The sequence below is a fragment of the Acinonyx jubatus genome, chromosome E2, assembly GCF_027475565.1.
Source record: "Acinonyx jubatus isolate Ajub_Pintada_27869175 chromosome E2, VMU_Ajub_asm_v1.0, whole genome shotgun sequence".
Lineage (NCBI taxonomy): Eukaryota > Metazoa > Chordata > Mammalia > Carnivora > Felidae > Acinonyx > Acinonyx jubatus.
In genome coordinates, this window is record NC_069396.1 from 11867836 (window position 1) to 11890918 (window position 23083).

General features: G+C 47.0%; 1 protein-coding gene across 11 annotated transcripts in view; it reads left to right on the plus strand.

The window, feature by feature from the left end:
* The window catches only part of ADAT1 (adenosine deaminase tRNA specific 1), a 37555-nt gene that overhangs the window by 6804 nt on the left and 7668 nt on the right, over positions 1-23083 (plus strand). For 5 of the 11 annotated variants that reach the window (XM_015081631.3, XM_027076240.2, XM_053211065.1 and 2 more), the window contains 5 exons: positions 1397-2000; positions 4696-4841; positions 6593-6692; positions 12107-12193; positions 14792-18714. In XM_015081631.3, coding sequence (XP_014937117.2) covers positions 1397-2000; positions 4696-4841; positions 6593-6692; positions 12107-12193; positions 14792-14924 — 1070 coding nt within the window. In that variant the 3' untranslated portion in view covers positions 14925-18714. Of the gene's footprint in view, positions 1-1396; positions 2001-4695; positions 4842-6592; positions 6693-12106; positions 18715-23083 lie in introns of those variants that run through there. The other 6 variants (XM_053211062.1, XM_027076242.2, XM_053211064.1 and 3 more) reach the window with 6 other exon arrangements.

Below are 23083 nucleotides of genomic sequence, written 5' to 3' on the forward strand. Positions count from 1 at the left end.
GGCCCTTACTTGTGAGTTTGATTAGCATGAGTCAGCCTCTGGAGCTTTCTGAGTGGGAGGTGGGCCCCAGTCAATTCTCCAAAGTCACTGTCACCTTGTGAGACCTCTGGAAGCCTGCCAGCCAGCCTTTCTGGCAACACGCCCACATCTACCTCTTTTGCCTTTCCCACTCTGAGGTTATAAAGACTACAAATGTATTATTTACATGCTTTAAAAAAGCAACACACATTAGGTTAGTGTTTGAAAAAGTAGCTCCTTTTTCACAGGGAAGCCGTGCTTTTTACTAACCTCTCGTTTTCTTTGATTCTGTTTAAGCATAGAGTTAGGTGAGAAATCTCTAACCGACTGCAGGAAAATGCCAGCTATATAATTCACTGCAGAGTCTTTACTGTGAGGACATACACAAAGATCTCCAAGATGGGGAAACTAAACATTTTTGCCAAACGTGTTTAACCATGAAATCAACCTCCCACTTTGGTGTTCCATCTCATGGGATAACATCCCACAAAATGTGCTGGGGAAACTGTGCTCGTTGTGAACCAAGGTTCTTAACTCAGGACGGCTTTGCTCCTCAGGGGACAGTTAGCAACATCTGGAGTCATTTTTGATGGTCAGGCTGGGAGGTGCTATTGGTAGCTAGTAGTAGGTGGAGACCAAGGAGCTGCCAAACATGTAATGGAAAGGAGAGCCCCCACAGCAAAGAATTGTCTGGCCCAAATGTCAGTAGTATGGAAGTTGACAAATCGTGATCTAAACTAGTGTTTTCAGAACTTCCTGGGATGAGAATTACTTGAGATCTTTGTTTAAAGTATTCAGTTTTCCAGATCCTCCCACCCCAGCGTTTCTAACTCACTCAGTCTAGATAAGATAGAGTCGCAGAGGATTCTTACTCAGGAAGTTTGGACAAGTCTTCCTGATACATCTCAGCACAGCTGGAAAATAGGATTAAACTCCATTTAAGACAATGGTTCTTCGTAGGGCTCCTGGGTTGCTCAGTCTTAGGTTAAGCTTCCAACTCTTGATTGCAGCTCAGGTCATGATTCCAGGGTGATGGGATCGAACCGCTCATCGGGCTCTGGGCTGAGTGTGGAGCCTGCTTAAGGTTCTCTCTCTGTCTCCCTCTGCCCATCTCCCCTGTTCTCTCTCTCTAAAAAAATAAAAAAAATAAAAATGAAAAAGACAGTGGTTCTTAAACTTGAGCCTGCATCAAAATGACCCGGAGAACTTGTTGAAACACACATTGCTGGGTACCACCTCCAGAGTTTCCAATTCAGCAGGTCCACTGTGGGTCCCAAGAATCTACAGCTCTCACAAGTTCCTAAGGGATGTTGATGTGGCTGGTCTGGGGGCCTCACTTTGAGAACCACTGGTTTTTAAGGGGTTCCTTCTCCTGCAGGTGGGGATGCCTCCATCATTCCAATGCTTGAGTTTGAAGATCAGCCCTGCTGTCCCATCAGTAGACGTTGGGCCAATAAGCCATCAGAAGAAGCCAGTGATAACCCAGAAACTCCTGAAGATGAAAAGAAATATGAAGACCTGGGTAGTCCTGTGACCAAAAAGATGAGGCTTGAACCTGGGATTCCCGATGGTGTGGCTCACTGTCAGAGTTTGGACAATCAGGAAAGTGGTCCAGTCCCACCAACTGTCAGCAGCTCTAATGTCCCCACACAGGAACTGGCCACTGTCGCCGGAAGGGCCCCCAGCGGTGCCAAAGTGGTGGACGTTTATAGAACTGGAGCCAAATGTGTGCCTGGAGAAGCTGGAGACTCGGGAAAGCCTGGTGCAGCATATCACCAGGTGGGCCTGCTCCGGGTGAAGCCAGGCCGGGGAGACAGGACCTGCTCCATGTCCTGCAGTGACAAGTTGGCACGGTGGAATGTCCTCGGATGCCAGGGGGCACTGCTGATGCACCTTCTAGAAGAGCCTGTCTACCTGTCAGCCGTGGTCATTGGGAAGTGCCCATACAGCCAGGAGGCCATGCGGAGAGCTCTGACTGGGAGGTGAGAGGGCAGGGAGGGGAGGGCTCCAGTGGAACAGTCTTCCTCAGAAGCAGTCTGAGAATATGTCCAGAGAGCCTGAAGGACATCCATATGGGGGCGCCTGGGTGACTCAGTCAGTTGAACATCCCACTCTTGATTTCAGCTTAGGTCATGATCTCCCGGTTCTTGGGATCGGACCCCATGTCGGGCTCTGCACTGACAGCATGGAGCCTTCTTGGGATTCTTTGTCCCTCTCTCTGCCCTTCCCCACTCACACATGCATGTTTTCTCTTTCAAAATAAATAAATAAAAACTTTAAAAGAAATCCATGCATTTTGTTCCAGTGGTTCCATTGCTAGGAATTTGTCCTAAGGAGATAATTAAGAAAGTGCTCAAACATTTAGCTTTGTGTGTAGTCTTTTTTTTTTTTTTTAAGCCAGATCCACACGCAACACGGAGCCCCAACGTGGGCTTGAACTCAACCCTGAGATCAAGACCTGAGCTGAGATTAAGAGTCAGACACTTAGCCAACTAAGGCATCCAGGCACCCCATGTAGTCATTTTTAAAAAAGAAAAGGAAACGGCCAGCCAGCAAGAGATTTTTGTTAAAACTAATATTGATGAAAATTTGACTTGGAAATGTTCATGATGTTCAAAGAGCAAGTCAAAAGATACAATTAAGTTCATTTTGGTCTTTATATATTTATTTTAAAAGAGAGAGCACGTGTGAGCAGGGGAGGGGCAGAGAGAGAAAGAGAATCCCAAGTAGGCTCCACACTGTCAGCACAGAGCCCTACTCAGGGCTCAGACCCACAAACGGTGAGATCATGACCTGAGCCAAAATCAAGAGTTGGACGCTTAACCAACTGAGCTACCCAGGTGCCCCTGGTCTTAAAGTATATATGTTCACATAGAAAAAAAACTGTCAAAGAATATATACCAAATTATTGGAATGATTACCTCTGAGTTGTGATATTATGGGTGTTTTTTTCTTCTTTGCAATTACTCTTCTAATTTTCCTGCAGTACCTATATATATATATATATATATATTGTTATAATTTTTAAAAACGATCAACATCAGTGTTAATTTTTTAAAAGACAAAGCTTCATCACTGAAGTGTAGTCTCCCTAAAGAAGGGCAGCCAGACCCAATTAAGGCTGTGGTAACTGAGGGCAGGATGAGGCCATGGCTGGAGGGGAAGCCTGTCGTGTCAGATGTGCTGCTCCTCCCAGGCTCAGTCCAGGGAGCAGCTGCAGGGTGTGACCCACTAATTCCACTCCTGGGTACGTACCCAGGAGAAATGAAAACATACATCCACATAAGAACTTGTAGACGAATGTTCATAGCAAGGTAGGTCATAGTAGCCAAAACCTGAAACAGCCCAAGTGTGCGTCAGCTGGATAAACAAAAGGGGGTGGACTGTTATGGTGGAATATTAGCCCCCAAAAGGAGTGAAGGCCAGATACAAGCTGTGACACGGATGAGCCTTGAAAACTTTATGCCAAGTGAGAGGAGCCACATAGTGTATGATTTTATGTAGAGAAATGTCCTAAACGGGCAAATCTAGAAGGGGATTCGTGCGTGCCAAGGGCTGGAGAAGGGTATGCGGAGTGACTGCGAACAGGTGCAGGGTTTCTTTCTGAAGGGATGAAACTGTAAACTTAGACTGTGGTGACGTTGGCACAATTCTGTGAATATCCAAAAACAAAATGTATTTTACACTTTAAGTGGATGAATTTTATGGTATATAAATTATATCCCAATAAGATGTTGGGTGTTTTTTTAATTTTATTTTGTTTTACAGAGAGCATGTGCAAGCCAGGAGAGGGGCAGAGGGAGAGAATCTGAAGCAGGTTCCATGCTCAGCCCAGAGCCCAGTGCAGGGCTCAGTCCCACGACCCTGGGATCACGACCTGAGCCTAAATCAAGAGTAAGACACCCAACTGACTGAACCACCCAGGTGCCCCCCAATAAGATGTTTTTTAAAAAATAAAGCAACCCAGGGGTGCCTCAGTGGCCCAGTTGGTTAGGCATCGGACTCTTGATTTCTGCTCAGGTCATGATCTCACAGTTCATGAGTTCAAGCCCCACATCGGGCTCTGCACTGACAGCATGGAGTCTGCTTGGGATTCTCTCCCTCCCTCTGTCTCTCTGCCCCTCCCCTCACTCATGCTCACGTGCGTGTGCACCCTCTCTCTCTCAAATATATAAACTTTAAAAAGGCAACTCTAGGCACTGTGTGCAAGATATTTTCTGAGTTTCCTGTGCTTTCCCCGTTCTGAGACCTTAAAGTTGCTGTCTCCTCAGTTCCAGAGCAGCACCACGTCGGCCTGTAGATTGTGTGAAAGATACAAAAGGAAAAAATGAAACTTTTATATTATAGTATGGTTTGCGTTTCTGGTGTGTGTGAAGGATTCCCTAGGAAACAGATGCCACAAGTTAATATTTCTGTTTAAGGTTTTCACATCTTTCAAAGCCAGTACCAGGAGTGGAGTTTGGAGTCACTAAAGTCACTGAGGGGTGGTGACTCAGTTCATCGTTTTCACTTCAGAGTGATGGGAAGGGATCTCCCTTCAGCCATGAGGTTCATATGATCTAGATTCTGTTCTGTTATGCCCTCTCGCCGAGACTCAGGGGTGAAGTGGTCCACAGTCCTCCATATTCTCTTCCTCGAACAGAGGGCCTAAACCAAATGCATTTTCCCTCACATTAGGTGTCAGAACGTCTCAGCTTTACCCAAAGGCTTTGGAGTTCAAGAAGTGACAATACAGCAGTCCGGTTTACTGTTTGAACAGAGCCGTGGCGCAGTGCAGGCAAAAAGGGCTGACAGCCCAGGCCGACTTGTTCCTTGTGGCGCAGGTAAGGTATCCTGGTTCCCCTTGCCCTGGAGTGACTTTTCCCCAGACTGTGGGGTGGCCTGGGAGGCACTGCGTCCACCCAGCCTGGGAAGGCAGTTTATTACCTCAGTGGTCAATAGTGTGGGCTTGGGGGGTGCCTGGGTGGCTCAGTTGAGTGACCGACTTCAGCTCAGGTCATGATCTCACGGTTTGTGGGTTCAAGCTCTGCGTTGGGCTCTGTGCTGACAGCCCATAGCCTGGAGCCTGCTTCGGATTCTGTGTCTCCCTCTCTCTCTGCCCTTCCTCTGCTTGTAGCTTGTACGCTCGCTCGTATTGTCTCTCTCAAAAATGAATAAACATTGAAAAAATTTAAAAAAAAAGTAGCGTGGGCTTGGGAAACACCCACCCTAGGTCAGGTTCATGCTCTCCGTGACTCTGGGCAACTTACTTATCCTGTCTTAGCCTCAAGTTCTTCATTTTTAGGTAAGAATATCATTTCGTAAAGAATCCAATTTTAAAAAATGGGCAGAAGACATGAATAGACATTTTTCCAAAGAGGGCATCCAGACGGCCAACAGACATGTGCAAAGATGCTCAACATCATTAATCATTAGGGAAATGCTAATCAAAACTACAGTGAGCTATCACCTCAGGCCTGTCAGAATGGCTAAAATCAACAACACAAGAAACAGGTGTTGGCAAGGATGTGGAGAAAAAGAAACCTCCTTGCACTGTTGTTAGTAGGAATGCAAACTGGTGCAGCCATTGTGAAACACAGTGTGGAGGTTCCTCAAAAAATTAAAAATAGGGGCACCTGGGTGGCTCATTCAGTTAAGCATGTGACTTCAGCTCGGGTCTTGATCTCACAGTTGGTGAAATCAAGCCCCACATCGGGCTCTCTGCTGTCAGTGCAGAACCCACTTTGGATCCTCTCTCTCTCTGCCCCTCTCTCTCTCTCTCAAAAATAAATAAACATTTAAAAAAAAAGATTAAAAAAATTAAAAACAAAACTACCCTGTGATCCAGTAATCATACTACGGGGTATTTACCCAAAAGTACAAAAGCACTAATTCAAAGGGATACATGCAGTCCTGTGTTTACAGTAGCCAAATTATGGAAACAGCCCAGGTGTCCACTGGCAGATGAATGGATAAAGAAGAGGTAGTGTATATACACAATGAATATTAGTCATAAAAGAAAATGAAATCTTGCCATTTGCAACAGCATGGATGGAGCTAGAGAGTATTATGCTAAGTGAAATAAGTCAGAGAAAGACAAATACCATATGATCTCACTCATGTGGAAGTAAGAAACAAATGACAAAGGGGAAAAAAATGGAGACAAACCAAGGAATGACTCTTAACTATAGAGAACAAACTGATGGTTACCAGAGGGTAGAATGAGGGAGGATGGGGAAAATAGGTGATGGGGATTAAGGAGTGGAAGAAAAGTCTATCATTCTTTATTAGGGCTGTTATGAGGATTAAATGAGAAATTCTATTTCATTCGATTACCTTGTGTCCAGCATATGATAAATGCTTAATGGTTATTAGATTTGATGATGATGATGATGATGATGATGATGGTGATGAATCACAAACCACTTTATATTACCATATTCTGGAGGCCATCCATCAGAGTGGCAACCATTGACTCTGATGTCATGTCCAACTCTCCTGAGTCTGCAGACGCAGGGAAATATTTTTGTTAAAACACCTCTGATGTTCACAGGAAACTGAACGGTCTTAATTGCAGAATCTTGTCTTTTCATAGCCATCAGCTGGAGTGCGGTTCCTGAGCAGCCGCTGGATGTCACTGCCAATGGCTTTCCACAGGGAACAACACGGAAGGCAATCAGGTGCCTTCAGGCCAGGTACAGCATATTGGGGCAGAAGGAGATGGTGGCTGTGCAGTCGTGTGTTACCACTATCTAGTTCCAGAACGTTTTCATCTCCCCAAAAAGAAACCCCGCACCCACTGGCTGTCATTCCCCATGCCCTTCTCCAGCCCCATGAATCTCCTTTATGTCTGTGGATTTGTCTGTTCTGGACTTCCCACTACATGAAATCATACAGTATGTGACTTAATTTACTTAGCCTAAGTTTTCAAGGCTCATCCATGTTGTAACATGTATCAGTCCTTCATTCCTACATTCCATTGTCTGGATCTGACCACTTTTTGTTTCTCCACTCTTCTGTTAATGGATATTTGGGCTATTTCACTTTGGGGCTGTGGGAATAATGCTGCTGCGAACATTTATAGAATCTTTTAGGTGGACGTATGTTTTCAATTCTCTTGGGTATACCTTGGAATGGAATTGCTGGGTCATATGATAACCTCAGGAGGTTTTTTTGTTTTTGCTTTTTTTGAGGAACTGCCAAACTGTTTTCCATAGTAGCTGCACTATTTTAAACTCCTACCAGCAATGTATAGGTTTCAATTATCCTACATCCTTTACAACACTCATTATTGTCTCTTTTTATTGTAGTCATTGTGGCTGTGAAGTGCTATATGATTGTAGTTTTGCTGTGCATTTCCCTAATGATTGTTTGAGCTTCTTTTGATGTTGACCATCTTATCATATACTTATTAGCTCTTTGTATATCTTCTTTGGAAAAATACCTATTCTGATCCTTTGCCCATTTTTTAACTTGGTTTTATTTGTCTTTTATTGTTGAGTTTTAAGGTTTCTTGATATATTCCGGGTACTAGTCCTTTATCACAGATGTATTTGAACGTATTTTTTGTCAATTCTGCGGGTTGTCTTTTCACTTTTTGAAGGTGCCCTTTAAAACATGGAAGTTTTAAATTTTGATGAAGTCTGTTTAATCTGTTTTTTCGTGGGTGGTTTGTGCTTTTAGCATCACAGGTAAGAAACCATTGCCTGATTCAATATCACAAAGATTTGCTTTGTTTTCTTCTCATAGTTTTAGTTTCAGCTCTTAGGTTGATGACTTTGATCCCTTTCGAGTTAATTTTTCTATAAGGTGTGAGGTAGGGGTCCAACCTCATTCTTTTGCATGGGGATATCCAGTTGTCCTGCCATCATTTTTTTTTTTTTTTTTGGAAAGACTGTTCTTTCCCCTGGAAAATGTTGAAAAGAACACTTTCTTGGGCTTTACCACTAGGGATTCTGGTTTCATAGGTCAAGCTTGGAAGCCAAGAATCATTTATGAAGCTCCACAGTGATTGGCCTGGCATAAAGGCAACCATGAAAGCAGGACTTTTTGTCTCCATATTGGCTTCGACTGAAATGTACAACATGTAGTCTGCTAGACATGAGACTCCCCATGTGTTTCAAGGGTCATGCATCTGCCGTACTGGTTTTTCTTCTTCTAAATGCTCAGCAGATCCTACTCTACTTTTCCCTCCCAGTGAGCCACTAGTAGTCTTCAGTAGCCTGTGGGTGGGATGGGCTGTAGGGAAATGGCCTCTCCACCAAAGGCATTTACATCTCAGATGGACTGAGCTGCACTGAGTGACTGTTGTAGGCTTTCTACCTTTTACAGGTATAGTTAACCCTTGAACTATAACCCTGGGGGGGTTATGGGTTCTGACCCCCCCCCCTTACAGTTGAAAATCCATTTATACCTTTTGATTGGTCAAAACCTTAACCACCAATAGCTTGCTGTTGATTAGAAGCCTTACTGATAACATGAACACTTGATTAGCATGTATTTCATATGTTGTATGTATTACATACTGTATTCTTACCATAAAGCAAACCAGAAAAATGTTATTACAAAAGTCATAAGGAAAAGACATGTATAATACTGTATTTATTGAAAAAAATCCTTGTGTCACTGGACCCCGCACAGTTCAAACCCATGTTATTCAAGGGTCAACTGTAGTTCTTTTCACTCTTGAGTTGCTTTTCCATTTCTTTACTATGTCCTTAAAAAAAAAATTTATAATTAAAGTTCACAGGTGGATCTGTTTCTTCTTTTTAATATGCTTATTGGCCAGCCTCAACACAGACAAAAATAACTTACATAGTTTTAGACCTTAAAAAAGAAGGTTTTGTTCTCTGCAGCCACTCAGCAGGGTCCAGATGGCCCAGTCTGCAGACCCAGACCCTTTCCTGTTAGCCCAGGCTGTTGAATTGAGTGATATTAACAAACTTGTTAGGGGTGGAGGTTTTGGGACCAGTTTTTCCCCCCGAGGACCTCCTGGCTTCAGGCTACTATTTGCATCTCCCAAGGGACCAGCTCTCAGCCACAGACCAGGGTGTGTGAGCAGAGCAGGTCCTGCCTTCACAGGGACCATGTTTCCTGCAGAGTTCCAGCTCTGCTCTACGGCAGCGACAGGCCTGAAGCAGCTCCCCCTGGCCCCACCCACCTGACGGTGTCTCCTGTTTGTGCTTCGCTCAGGTCTAAATGCTCTTCTTCACTAGGAGTCCACACCCTCTTTTACCTTGAAAGTTCAGCTCAACCACCACTGCCTTCTGGTTGCTGTAGGTCCAGAAGGTCCAGGTTCGCTGCCTCCTGGAACCTCTCTTCAAACTCCTGTAGTGCTATATTCTCTGGCTTTGAACAAGTCCAGTTGCATTCCGGGCTTCCGTGTGTCCATATCTGTAAGATGAGGATGTTGGAGTAGATGATCTGAGGTCCCTGACGCGTTGTAGGTGTCTCTCCATTTAGGAGGCAGACTCCTTGCAGGGAAGAAGTGTATGGGGGAAAGAGCAGGAGCTTTGCAGTCCAAGAGACTGATGTTTAATTCCTAGTTCCCTTTCTCTCCAGTGTGTGACACCTTGGGCAAATTACTTTACTTCTCTGAGCCTCCGTTTCCCCAACAGCAAAGCAAGGGTAACTAAGAGTATGTGTCACCCAGGAACGTGGTGAGAAGTGAAAGCGAATGTGGTGCAGGCTCGCAGCAAACACCTTGTTAAGGTTGGTTTCCCCTGCAGTTGCCCAGTGAAGCTTCATGTTATGTGCAGAAGAGTCAGCGTTTCTTTTATTCTAAAGAGTTACAGCTGCTGGGGAGAGAGCAGGTTCTCTCACTGCTCATTCCCAAGCCCTGGCATCGTAGGACCAACTTCTTTACCACCGCGGGGCATATGAAAGCAGACGGATGTTAGAGACATTTAATATGCTAACACAATACGAGAAGAAAATACTTAAGTCTTTGTGTTCTTTTCCAAACAACGCGATGATAACAGACACCAGGTAAAAGACCCTCATTTTCAAGAAGCTTCATTTTGCTTTTTTCCCTAAAGTGGCAAATCCTCATTCCACCCCAGAGCATCCTGGAGAGATCATTTACGTGGCTCATTGGATTATAAAAGAAAAGCATGAGGGATTAAAAACAACAACAACAACCCTAAGTGTGCCTAAATATGTTAAAAGATAGGGCTAGATTAAGAACACCTACGTAAACCTGTGTCATCTTTAAAAAATTGTTTATGTATATATAATTTTCCTAGCTCTCTGATGCCCCAACCAGCAATGTCAACCAACTTACCAGGGAGAGCCTAATATCTAAGAACATAATTGTTGCTGCTGAAAGGAACCAGGGCTCCTTGGAAAGAAGTAGCTAGCAGCCAGGAGGATTGTTATGTTCCACAAATGACATGAGTGGTTATTACTGAGTAGGTCTCATTGACAGAGGAATTACGAGTATGGCCACTCTGTTCTGCTGTTGATTAGGTCTTGAGAAAGGCCTTTCTTCTCTGGAGGGAGTTCTTGTTCAGCAGAGGAGTGGTTCCTAGCATCCCCCGTCTGTATAGATATAATACCTTAACATCACTCACAAGGCCATTCACTTAGGCCAGAAACATTCATAAGAGAAATGCTGTTTGTTCCTCCAGAGGGAAGAATGCTGGAAACATTTTCAGAGCTGGTCTCAAGAAGCTGTGAAAGCAATGCCCTTGTCTTTTTTTTTTTTTTTTTTTAACATTTATTCATTTTTGAAAGGCAGAGAGAGACAGAACGCGAATGGGGGAGGGACAGAGAGAGAGGAAGACACAGAATCCGAAGCAGGCTCCAGGCTCTGAGCTGTCAGCACAGAGCCCGATGCGGAGCTCGAACTCACGGACCGTGAGATGATGACCTGAGCCGGAGTCGGCCGCTTAACCGACTGAGCCACTCAGGCACCTCGATGCCCTTGTCTTATTTTTGATTTTAAGGACATGAATTTGCTATAGGTTTTTAATGATACCCTTTATGAATGTAAATGCTGTCTTTCCTAGTCCTCGTTTGCTAAAAGATTTTAAATCATTCTGTGGCTGTTGAATTCTCACAAGTGCTTCTCTGCACATTTTTTCCTCATAATGACATTACATTTCTCTTTTAATCTGTTAATGAGATAAGTTTCATTAGTTTCTTGGCTTTGGGTTTTCTTTTTACCATTAAAGGAACCTTACATTCCTAAGCGCCGGCAGCCACTCAGGCCCAGTTCAAGCCCAGGGAGAGTGTGAGGGCTCAGGACCCCCACTAAGCGATGATTGCTGCAGTGTAGCCTCCGTGCCCACCAGGTGAGGGAACTCTCTGGCAGAATGTACACTTCCCTACTTCACATATACCTACTATGGCCACAGGGTCCGAGCTGATGGACAGCTCACATGGACAGTCTGTGAGGACGGGGAAGGGTATGGTGTATAAGGATGAGACAGCAGCTTCTTGGCACACACATCTGCCTCCTCTGCATCACCTCGTGAACTGCGTATAGCGAGGAAAGAAGGAGGCGCACACGGTCCAGATCCTGGCAGCCTGGATGGGCAGAGCCAGGAGAGCCCAGTTGGGCTGGTGAGGAATCCGCACTCACTTCCTTCACTGTCCCGAGCTGTGGCCTGCACGAAGCTTCAGGTTAGAAGCAAAGGAAGGCCCACAGTGCCCGTGGGGGAGTCTGGAGGCTCTGCCTCCGGTGCTTGTCCAAGTGGACTTTGTAACCGAGGTTCACGTGGGGAGCACCACTCAAGCCTGAAACCCAGCTTCACTGTCGTGAGCCGTATCACCCACAGGGCCGGCGCCCTTAGGAAGAAGTAGCCCAGCGTGGCTGGCAGGGGTCCTGGGGGGAATTTAGTAATCCCACCTCTGTTGTCACCCCATTTGAGACTGTCACCTTCATGATTTCATGGCTGATGACATTTCTTAAGAGGAGATTCACTTTTTTAACCTCACCCCAATCAGGTCTACATTTTCTTCATGTGAAGAACAGGTGGGGGGGGGGGGGCGTTCCTGCACATTCAAATTTAAGAAAGATACCAGGGGAAGCCCGGTGTCCCTGACAGGGGCCTGGTGTATATCAAACACTCATTAAAAATCTTCTTTGTCTTGTCTTTCCAAACAGATCCCAAATCAGCAAAGTGGAACTCTTTAGATCATTTCAGAAACTGCTAAGCAGTATTTCAGAGGACAAGTGGCCAGACTCCCTCAGGTGACTCTGTTGACCCATTTTTTTTTTTTCATATTTAGGACGACTTGTGATTTAATTCTGGTTTACAAATGGCAGGAAGCTTTGGCAAGAGTGGTGGCTCAATGGGCCAGTGGGCACTTAGTTATCACCCACATGTGCCTCTGTCCCCCGGGCTCCGATTGCAGGTGCAGATCTGAGGTGTACAGGAGGGGTGGTTTAGTGGTGCAGGGTTACAGAAGACGGGGGGGGAATTGGGGCTTGGTCTGTTCCAGGCCCCCCCTTCGCCCCCCTCCAGGTGGAAGGCAGGGCAGACATATGGGCCTGGCCCTATTGCTTAGAGGGCAATAGAGTCTATTAGGAACATCACTCTTCTCTTCCTCTGCTGCAGCTTTACAATTGAAATTGCTCCCAAACAGGAATGTAGAGAACTATAAAACTGTTCCAGGGGCCGGTGGGTGGGTAGTCCAGACACTTAGCTACTCAAGGTCAGTGCCCTCACTTCATATGCCAGATGCAAGCTCCAGGGCCCCCAAGCCCCTCACGCTTGGGACCACTGACTGCAAACTCAGGGGCTCCTGCTACCCCCTTAAGTTCACTAATTCACTGGAACAACTCAAATTCAGGAGTGCACTATACCTACAATTACTTTTTATTCTAAAGAATATAGATCAGGACCAGCTAAAAGAAGGGACACACAGGGCACAGTCTGAGAGGGTACCAAACACAATTCGTCTGTGTCCTCAGGATGTGTCACCCTTCCAGCACATCACTGTGTCACCAACCAGAAGGGGACCCAAGTTTCTGCGTCCAGTGTCTTCCCTGTGCTTGTGTTACATACACCTGAATGACTCATTGGCCACATGATGTGACTGAACTCATTCTCCATCTTCCCCTCCCATCAGGAGGTCAGACCAACTCCACTCTGTGGTTAGTCTCTCTGGCAGGGCCAGCCCCATCCAGATCTCTCTAGGGCCCACCAGGAGTCACCTCGTTAAGTATAAACTCAGGTGTGATCAGAGGGGTCCACCATGAATAACAAAGACATTTCTTTTTTTTTTTTTTAATGTTTATTTATTTCTGAGACAGAGAGAGACAGAGCATGAGTGGGGGAGGGGCAGAGAGAGAGGGAGACACAGCATCCAAAGCAGGCTCCAGGCTCCGAGCTGTCAGCACAGACCCCGACGCGGGGCTCGAACTCACAAACCGTGAGATCATGACCTTAGCCGAAGTCGGTCGCTCAACCAACTGAACCACCCAGGTGCCCCAACAAAGACATTTCTACCCCTTGGGAAATCCTGGGGGTTTGAAGTTTCCCTCCCAGGAACCGGCAACAAGACCGGCCAAATTCTTTATTGTACAGCAGAGGGGAAGCCAAGGTGTTGCTAGAAAAGGCTATTTGAAGAGGCTGAACACTTGTTATGACCGTCATGCGTACTGGTGTTAGTAGTGATGCCCTCCAGTCAGTTTGGTCAGGAGTTACTCTGCTTGTTTTTTTGTCTGGAAAAATGAATCAAACCGACCAGGAGGTTTCCATACATTTTATGTGTCGGTGAAAACAAATCTGGACTGAGGTCAGGAGAGACTTTACTCAAAAGGATCATTGCAGTAAGAGAGGGGCTGTTAACAGCAGCAGCAGGACTGATGCCATAGCAAAGACACTCCAGTCCTAAGGTCTGTAAGACTCCAGGGCAGGCGGGAAGGAGTAGCCCTTTGTGGGGAGCAGTGAACAAGGCCGGAAAGAACAGGGCACGGGGCATGGAATGCGCAGTTGGTGTGATGGGGCGAGTAGACAGGAAACATCTTTTCTTGAGATCAGTCAATTGTCAGGAGGAGCCGTTAAGAATAGGTCCCTGCATATTGTGATGCTGGCTCAGGCTGAGGGTGGGTCATAGTTCAGGGTTGGGAGAAGGACAGAAGCATAACTAATGTTGGTCAAGGAAGCAAGAATTTTGTCGAGATTGGTATGTGGATGGAAACAGTTCAGCTAGTCATTATGAGACAGAGAATGGGAGTTTGAGGATCCGTCATAGGTAAGCCAAGGGGGGGCGTCCGTGAGTCCTATCTGGGTCTTACGGGGAACGGGACTGTGCAGTAAGCCATTTCCCAGAACTCTTTAAACCAAAAAGTAGATAGTTATTCTTGTGTTATCTGATACCAGGAGGACCAGACAAGACTAGCATTGTTTATTCTCACCTGGGTTTTTTTTAATGATTATTTATTTATTCTAAGAGAGTTCACACGCAAACGTGGCGGGGGAGGGAGGGCAGAGAGAGAGAATCCCAAGTAGCGTTCACGTGGTCAGTGCGGTCAGCGTATAGAGCCCAACATGGGGCTCGATCTCACAAACCATGGGATCAGGACCTGAGGCAAAAGAGTCGGACGCTTAACTGACTAAGCCACCCAGGTGCCCCCTTTTCTCCCCTGTTTCAATCCGTGTTGCTTTCTAGTGAATTTCCTACATTAGAGAGAGAGTAGCTGGTGGAAAGCATACCAAAATCCTCCCATTCCTAGATCTTTACCTAGTCTCTGCTTAGACATCTGTCCAGCTGATTGCTCAGTTGGCCACCACGTTGACCTGATCAGTGAGAACCTGTGTGCTTGGTGGTGTGTGTGCATTAGGGCGCAGGAGCTAGAGACGTACCACGAGTACAAGGAGGCTGCGTCTACTTACCAGGAAGCCTGGAGTGCGCTCCGAAAGCAGGCCTTTGGATCCTGGATCAGAAACCCACCGGATTATCACCAGTTTAAATAAGAAGGGCAAACTGCAAAGAGCTTATTAGTAGCAGAGTGTTTTTCAGCTGCTCACACTGGACGGCTTCTTCCTTTGTGCTGGACAAGCCTTAGCTTTTCTCGTGGCTGAGTCAGGGAAAAAAAAGTCTGCCATCTACCAGAGTGACATATCTCTTCTGGGTAATATGGACAGAATCCTGAAACATGGAACTATCCATACTTGACTGACGTATCACTCTCTGCTAAAACATCACCTCGCTGATGCCCTTGGCATCTGTCCTAACGTGTGTTATTGCTTCTCTAAAACATGGAGTAAGAACTTGGAATGTGACGCTTGAAAGGTACTCTGCAGCAGCTCCGCTCTGTGTGTTCCCACATTGATCTGGCAAGTATTTCTTGGGCTGAGATGGTGTCCGGACCTCTGCAAGTTTTAGAGCTTCCCTTGGCATAGTGGACATGTGCCGTTTCTTCCCTCGGAGGGTCATCCTTTCCTGCTCTATCCATGGGACTTGGCTGAAGCAAACCTCACTCCCCAGCTCTCGGATTGTGAGGCAGCGCCATACAATCCTGGATCTACTGCCAGGGCGAGCAGGAAAGATGCTGTCTCCTCTCGGATCAGAAGCTCCAAGGACCACAGACTCGTGGGACTGTCTGTGGCTGCCTTTGCCTCCACACAGAGGCAGCCAGCTTGAGAATGAAGGCAAGAAAACAGGAAACAGCCAAAAGCATCGGCTCCCGTGACCTTGTTTGGATGCCTGAAGCCAGTGCCCAGCCTGGACTTCAAATATGTGAGATAAATTCATACGACTGTTTGGGTTAAGCCTATCTGAGTAGGTTGTCTGTGGCTTTCAAATGAAAGAGTTCTGTCTAACAGGCCAAAAGTCCGTATAGCAAGTCAGCAGCAGACCTAGCTACCCATCCTCTTTTAACCACCATCTAATATTTAACTCTCAACCTCTCTGCTCCTTAAATTATTGATGGAAAGGGAAGTTCTCCGTGTCAGGATTATCCAAAGCTCTTCTCAAAGTCCTTTAGTATCTTGGTATAGCTTTTTTTTCTTTTAAGATTTTATTCGTAAGTAGTCTCTACACCCAGTATGGGGCTTGAACTCATGACCCCAAGATCAAGAGTCACACACTCCACCGACTGAGCCAGCCAGGCGCCCTGTCATTCTTGTATGGCTTTAAATGTTTTTTAATAACAGCTTTATTGGGATATAATTTACATTCCATAAAATTTACCCATTGAAAGTATACAATTTAGTGGCTTTTAGTATATCCACAGAGTTGTACAACCATCACCATAATTGTAGAACATTTTTGTTCTGTGTTAGAGGTGGGGGACCCTCATTGACCCAGTATGGTTCCCATTAGCCAGGCACTCCCCATTTTCAGTCAGCCCCACCCTCACCCCAGTCCTAGGGCTTCTCAGGTGATTCTGCGTACTTCTGTTGCACCATATCAAGAGGAACAGGACATCTGGTTGTCCTACTTTCAGCGAGTTCGCAGTGGGCTCAGTGAGCTCAGCTTATCTATCCCGGTAGGAAGTTCCCAGTCACCCTTTCACCTCATGGTTTTAGCAGCAGTGCAAGGGATCCCCTAGACCACCCTCAGGTTTGATGGTTCACTGGACACTCATGGAATGCAGCAAAGCTATTGTAGTTATTTATTTCAGCGAAAGGATACAGATTTTTTTAATCTTTTTTTTTAAATATTTTTTGGGGGGGAGAGGGCAAGTGGGGGAGGGGCAGACAGAAGGGGACAGAGGATCTGAAGGAGGCCCCGTGTTGACAGGCTGACAGCACCAAGCCTATGTGGGGCTTGAACTCATGAACCACGAGATCATGGCCTTAGCCGAAGTCAAGATTCTCAATGGACTGAGCCACCCAAGTGCCCTGAACGTTTTTGAGAGAGCAGAGCACGTGGCGCACGCAAGCGGGGGAGGGGCAGAGAGAGAGGGAGACAGAGAATCCGGAACAGGCTCTGTCCCGACAGCCTCAAACTGTGGGCTCAAACTCACAAACTGCAAGATCATGAGCTGAGCCACCCAGGTGCCCCTGAAAGGACACAGATTAACATCGGCAGAGAGAAAAGGCACACGGGCACAGTCCAGGTGCAAGACTCTATCCTCCCTGTATCAACCATGTGCTTCTGATGCTTTGACATCCAGCACCTTGCTCACCCTGGAGAGACTGCCCACGGAGGCTAGCCAACTCCCAGAGATAGTAAAAGATTGAAACTGAGCCCTCCAGGGGCACCTAGGTGGCACAGTTGGTTAAGTGTTTGGCTTCAGCTTCAGCTCAGGTCATGATCTCACAACTTGTCTGTTCAAGCCCCACGTCAGGCTCTGTGCTGGCAGCTCAGAGCCTGGAGCCTGCTTCGGATTCTGTCTCCATCTTTCTCTCTGCCTCTCCCCTGCTTGCACACTGCCTCTCTCTCTGTCTCAAATATAAATAAACATTAAAAAAAGAAAAGAAAAGAAAGTAAGCCCTCCAGAGTTCATACCCAGCCACGTGCTTTATGGGGCTCTCCCACTCTGGGCCACACTCCACCTGCCCTGATCGCTCCAGGTCCAGGTACCAGAAAACCAGGGACAGCCCTTGTGCCTCAGAGACCACTGAAATGAGTCCAACTAGCCAGTCCCAAGTCCGCTTACCCTGCCCCAGCCCTTCCTCCCCTTTACAATAACGGCTGTTGCACACATGTCCTCGCTCCTTCTGCCTCCTGACCCACCCTGGTGCTTCTCCGTGTGACTCCTTGTGGCCTGGCATGTCCTCTCCTCCTGCATTTAAAAACTGTCTCCCGTGGAGTTGCACACACAGCACTGAATTCCCCCAGAAATGATGTGTGACAGTATGGGCCAAGCGTTGCCAGCCTTGGGTGCTGCTAACATGCTGCAGTGCACAGGACAAACCCCGTAACAAAGGAGTATTTGGCCCACAGTATCAGTAGTGCTGAGGCTGAGAAACCCTGATCTAGAGATTGTGTTTTCAGGTTTCATGAAACGCCTCCTTTTGTGGTTACTGCTCCAAATCTGTACACAGTTAACTTTGTTTCACTTTTCTTTTCTTTCTTTCTTTCTTTCTTTCTTTCTTTTTTTTTTTTGGCGGCAGGGGACAGGGGTGGGAGGTGGCTTTTTAAAAAACTATGTTAAGGGGCACCTGGGTGGCTCGGTGGGTTAAGCGTCTGACTTCGGCTCAGGTCGCGATCTCATGGTCAGCACGGAGCCCAGTTCAGATCCTCTGTCCCGCTCTCCCTGCCCCTCCCCTGCTCTCTCTCTCTCTCTCAAAAATAAACATTTGTAAAAAACAGAAAACCGTTTCTGTATTTTAAACTATCGAAACAGCAGAAAGTCCTCAGAAGTGGCATTGTACAGGAAGAGGGACTCCCCCAACAGATTTTAGGCAGCTGCGCTTGTAATTCCAGAGGGTAGTCTAACAAAACGTCTTCTGAAATTTGGCTCTTGAGGGAAGTTTACACTCCAGCATCATTCCTTTGTTCTTGTTCACAAGTGGATTCTAATGTGTCTATGTTTGCATAATTTTTAACTATTTTTTCTTCAGACTTTTAAAAATGTGGCTTGATTTGGGGCGCCTGGGTGGCGCAGTCGGTTAAGCGTCCGACTTCAGCCAGGTCACGATCTCGCGGTCCGTGAGTTCGAGCCGCGCGTCGGGCTCTGGGCTGATGGCTCAGAGCCTGGAGCCCGTTTCCGATTCTGTGTCTCCCTCTCTCTCTGCCCCTCCCCCGTTCATGCTCTGTCTCTCTCTGTCCCAAAAATAAATAAACGTTGAAAAAAAAAATTAAAAAAAAAAATGTGGCTTGATTTAAATAAGTGTGTGTGTATATTCCATGTAGTCATTTCTGCCTTAAAGCACGGGGTGAAATGCCTTGTTTTATGGAGTTTGCTAATGCCAAGCATTAGCTCACTGTCTGGGGAAACGAAGCCGCTACGGAGAAAATGACCCACGCTGGCTGCCAGCTCGGCCTGGAAGAGAAGCAGGCCCGTCTGATCTGGCCGTGTCTGTGGCTGGTGGAAAGCCGCCTCCACCTGGACCTTGGCAATACTTGTTGGCTTTAAGACAGTGTTCTCAGCAAGCCTTAGCCAGAGTTTTCCAGTTTCTAAAACCCGGTTCCCTTGCTAGCTAGTTAAGTGGTTTAGGACAACGCTAACGTTTTCAACTACCACCGTCCTCTTGTGATGCCCGTGGGGAAGCCAGATGAGCTGGTGAGAGGAGGCCCTGTGAGGCAGGAAGGTCACCAAAACCAGGAAGTGGCTTCTAAGTAGGAAGATGTGCCTGTGTGCTCCCTTTCAAGGGCTCAAGCAGGTCTTCCCAAAGACAGCTGTCCTGAAGGAAAAGCGGGATACAGAAAGAGCCAGGAAAGCAGAGAGTGTGAAGAAAACTTTATTTTCCAAAAGTTCTTTTTGGACCGCATACTGAGGAATCGTAGTTGGCCTTCACATCTCGCAAACGTGAATCCCTTCAAACCTAAATGTGTCTGTACTGGGGTTAAGACTGACTTCCTGGAAGGCGTGGATCCAACACAAATCTCAAGTAGCACCTGTGGTCCAAATGTGCAGACACACTGAAATGTGTGTCTGACACACTAAAAGTAATCAAGGGGGATAGAAATCAAAGAGTGGTTGTTGCCTGGTGGGGGAAGATGGGAGATGGGAGTTGAGGGAAAAAAGGCCTAAGGGGCCTTTCTGGGATTTGGGGAATAATCTGTTTGAAGTGTTGATTACATGGGTGTCAATATTTGTCAGGATGTATTAAACTCTCCACTTAAACCCTCTGCGCATTTTATTGTGTGTAATTATACGTCAACTTAAAAATGTAAAAAAAAAAAAACCCAAACCAAAAACCTAGTCCTGTTATTTGCTATGGTAGAATAAACTTTGATCTGGATATTTAAGTAATTATGTTCTTTTTTTTTTTCATCATCTTTTTTTAGAAGTTTATTTTGAGAGAGCGCGCACGTGCACACGAGATGGGGAGGGGCAGGGGCAGAGTAAAAGGGAGAGAGAGAATCTCAAGCAGGCTCTGCACTGTCCGCGCAGAGCCTGACGTGGGGCTCGTACTCACCAACCGTGCGATCATGACCAGAGCTGAAATCAAGAGTCACTTAACCAAGTAATCATGTTCTAGTACCAACTCTACCATTACTTCTATGTGGGTGTGGGGAAAATATTTAATCTCTGACTTCTAACCTGTCACCGGTTGTACCACATGGGGTCCCAGCAATTAGGATGCTTAGTTTTTTCAAGTGTGAGGTAGGACTTCTCAAAGAAATTCTTAAAGTGGTAAATAACGCAAAGAGAAATTTTCTCCAGGAAACTGAGCCCATTGGCGCTTTGAGATACGAATGGCCTCAGGCATGTTAGTAACTAGAGACGGATGGAAATAACTCTGTGTCTTCACCTAGTAACTCGGGTTCTGAATTTGGGTGTGGGTTTTTTGTCTCGTCTACTAACGAGCCAGCAGGGGTAGGAAACAGCTTTTAGAACTAAGCGCGTTCAGCATTGCTTTCCAGTCTCCAAATTCAGCAAAGTGTCTTAATAGGAAAAAGGCAAAGACAGAGTCACTCCAAGTGGGGACCCAGGCTGCCAAATGTTGGTCTCAAGCACATGTTCCCTGAACTTGGGCTTGGCTCCAAAAGGAGAAGAGCTCACAATGGAAACAGTGATGGCAGTTTGCTCAGGCAGCCAAGAGAATGAAAAGCGCATTGAAACCCAGCAGTGTCTCCATGGGGAGAGGTACGGTGGGCCCCTGGGTGGTGAAACCAACCTGACAACAGAGCAGGAGAACAGGGCCCATTCCCAGCATCCCCCTTCAGTTCAACAACAAGACCTTTCTGTGCAACCTCAGGAGATCTCTGAGAAATTATACCATGGGCAACCCAAGCTTGGCTCGGCAATGGTGCTCACGCAATCCAGTTCACCCGTGGCTTGGTTGAATTCAATTCTGTTATTTGAGAGAAAAGAGCTCTTCTCGATGTACATTCCCTCATCCCTGCCAAGATTTCACCAGATTCCTTTTTTATTGCTACTCCTTATGGACTGTTTTGACCTCCAGTGAGTCCCTTTTCGGCTGGTGTTTGTGTGTGTGTGTGTAATTTTTTTTTATTTCCTTAAGCAATCTTTAAGACCAACATGGAGCTCGAACTCATAACCCCGAGATCAAGCGTCGCCTGCTCCAACTGAGGCAGCCAGGCGCCCCTCAGCCGATGTTTCCACGCTGTACTTTTTGTTCTTGGTTTATCCAGTACCACTGTGAACCCCCCTCTGTTCTTGGCCCATCATAACTGCCAGGCTGAGAAACCAGCTGGCAGTGGGAGAAACAAGGCTTTGGGGCGATAGAGTGGCCAGATCCAGACCACAGCGTTCACTCGCCTGTGCGGACGCGGGCAGACCAGGCCGTGCAGCCCATCTCTTTGCCTCCTTCACGAAAGAGGAGGGCCAACATGGGTCAGTCTTTTGCTTCCATACGGTTTGGAGGAATTCTGTTCTAAAATGGATGGTGGGGCACCGGAGTGGTCCAGTTGGTTAAGCATCAGACTCTTGGTTTTTGCCCAGGTCATGATCTCACGGTTCATCAGTTTGAGCCCCATGTCGGGCTCTCTGCTGACAGTGTGAAGCCTGCCTGGGATTCTTTCTCCCTCTCCCTCTCTCTCCCGCTCTACTGTTTGCTCACTCACTCTGGAAAGGAAGGAAGGGAGGGAGGGAGGGAGGGAGGGAGGGAGGAAGGAAGGAAGGAAGGAAGGAAGGAAGGAAGGAAGGAAGGAAGGAGGAAGGTAGGTGCATAAACTATGGTGCAATGGTTGCAAACCCAAATATTTCCAAGAGTAGGAAACTTTGTAAAGAAAGTAGGTGCGGTGAGCTGAGAAGTGTATTCCTTGTCCAATGAGGTGCCATTATTTTGTTCCAGCTGATTGTTGTCAGATGTTCAGAATCTGGATGTTTACTTTTATGTCTAGGGGGTCACAGAGAGACACAGGCCTTCGATGCGTATCCTCTGACCTAGCAGGGCAAGGATGGGTTGTGGCCATGACTTGGAACTGCGGCTCCAGGATGTACTGGTTGTGTGATCTCGGATCGGTCAGAACATTCTCAGAGTGCCAGCGTCGTCCTCTTTGAAGCGAGGGCAACGCTGCCCCCGGCAACAGGGTCTCAGGGATAAGATCAGATCACGTAGAACACAGCCATGAGGAGGGCCGCCTAGCCGGCACACAGGAAACGCCATCCTTGGTATTTTAGCTCACAAGTGACTCTTCAGTTGGCGAATCCTGATTTCCAGAGCTTTTGCTAATGAACCTAAGAGACTGTCCTTAGGAGGAGCCTACTAGACACGTGTTTGTGGAGCCTCTCGCTGCACACCAGGCACGCACGTTTGCCAGCACAGACCATCTCCGCTCCACATCTGGAAGCAGCGGCCTCTCTCCAGCTGCCAACGGGGCGAGGAAGCGAAGCTGTTGATCACAGAGGTATCTGTAGATTCTCCCACTAACTGCGGCTTTGCCTCCCTGATGTCAACCACCAGGATTGGGGTTTTCCTCCATAAGGAAATCAAGATGAAAAGGGGAGCCAATTGCACTTTTTAAAGCGTTCCGACATTTGGTCTAATGAAGAGCAAGCAAGCCCTCTGAGAATAAGAAAATTGATATTGCCTCCTTCCAAATTCTCCTTGGAGATCCTTGGGCCACCTTTGGGACTGGTGCCTGGATGCCCAAAGCTGCCCGTGCCCTCCCTGTGGCCCCCGTGTGTTTCAGCCACTGCTGCAAAATTAAGACACGTCAGTGCTTGTTACATAGGCTCTCGGCCCCAGGTCGACCAGCCCCCCCTGTGCCTTCTGAACACCATCAGCATGGCAGGCATGACGCTGTGCGCCAGAGGTGCAGGGATAGGGACGGTCCTCTTGTTCCTCCTTGACCGACGGGGAAGACGGGCAGGTGCCTTCACGGTGGAACAGCGCAGTGTGAGGGTGGCTGTGATAGAGACCTAACACCCAACTGGGGGAGGGGCACAAGGCGGACGGTAGGATCACGGGTTAGCGGGCAGAGAGAAATGGTGGCGCCTGCGGGACAGTTTGCGAGAAGATCTGAGGTCCAATCACCACATACAAAGGCCAGCAAGGAGAGCAGGGCACGACTGGGCTGGTGGAGTATGAGGAGCTCGAGGGCCACC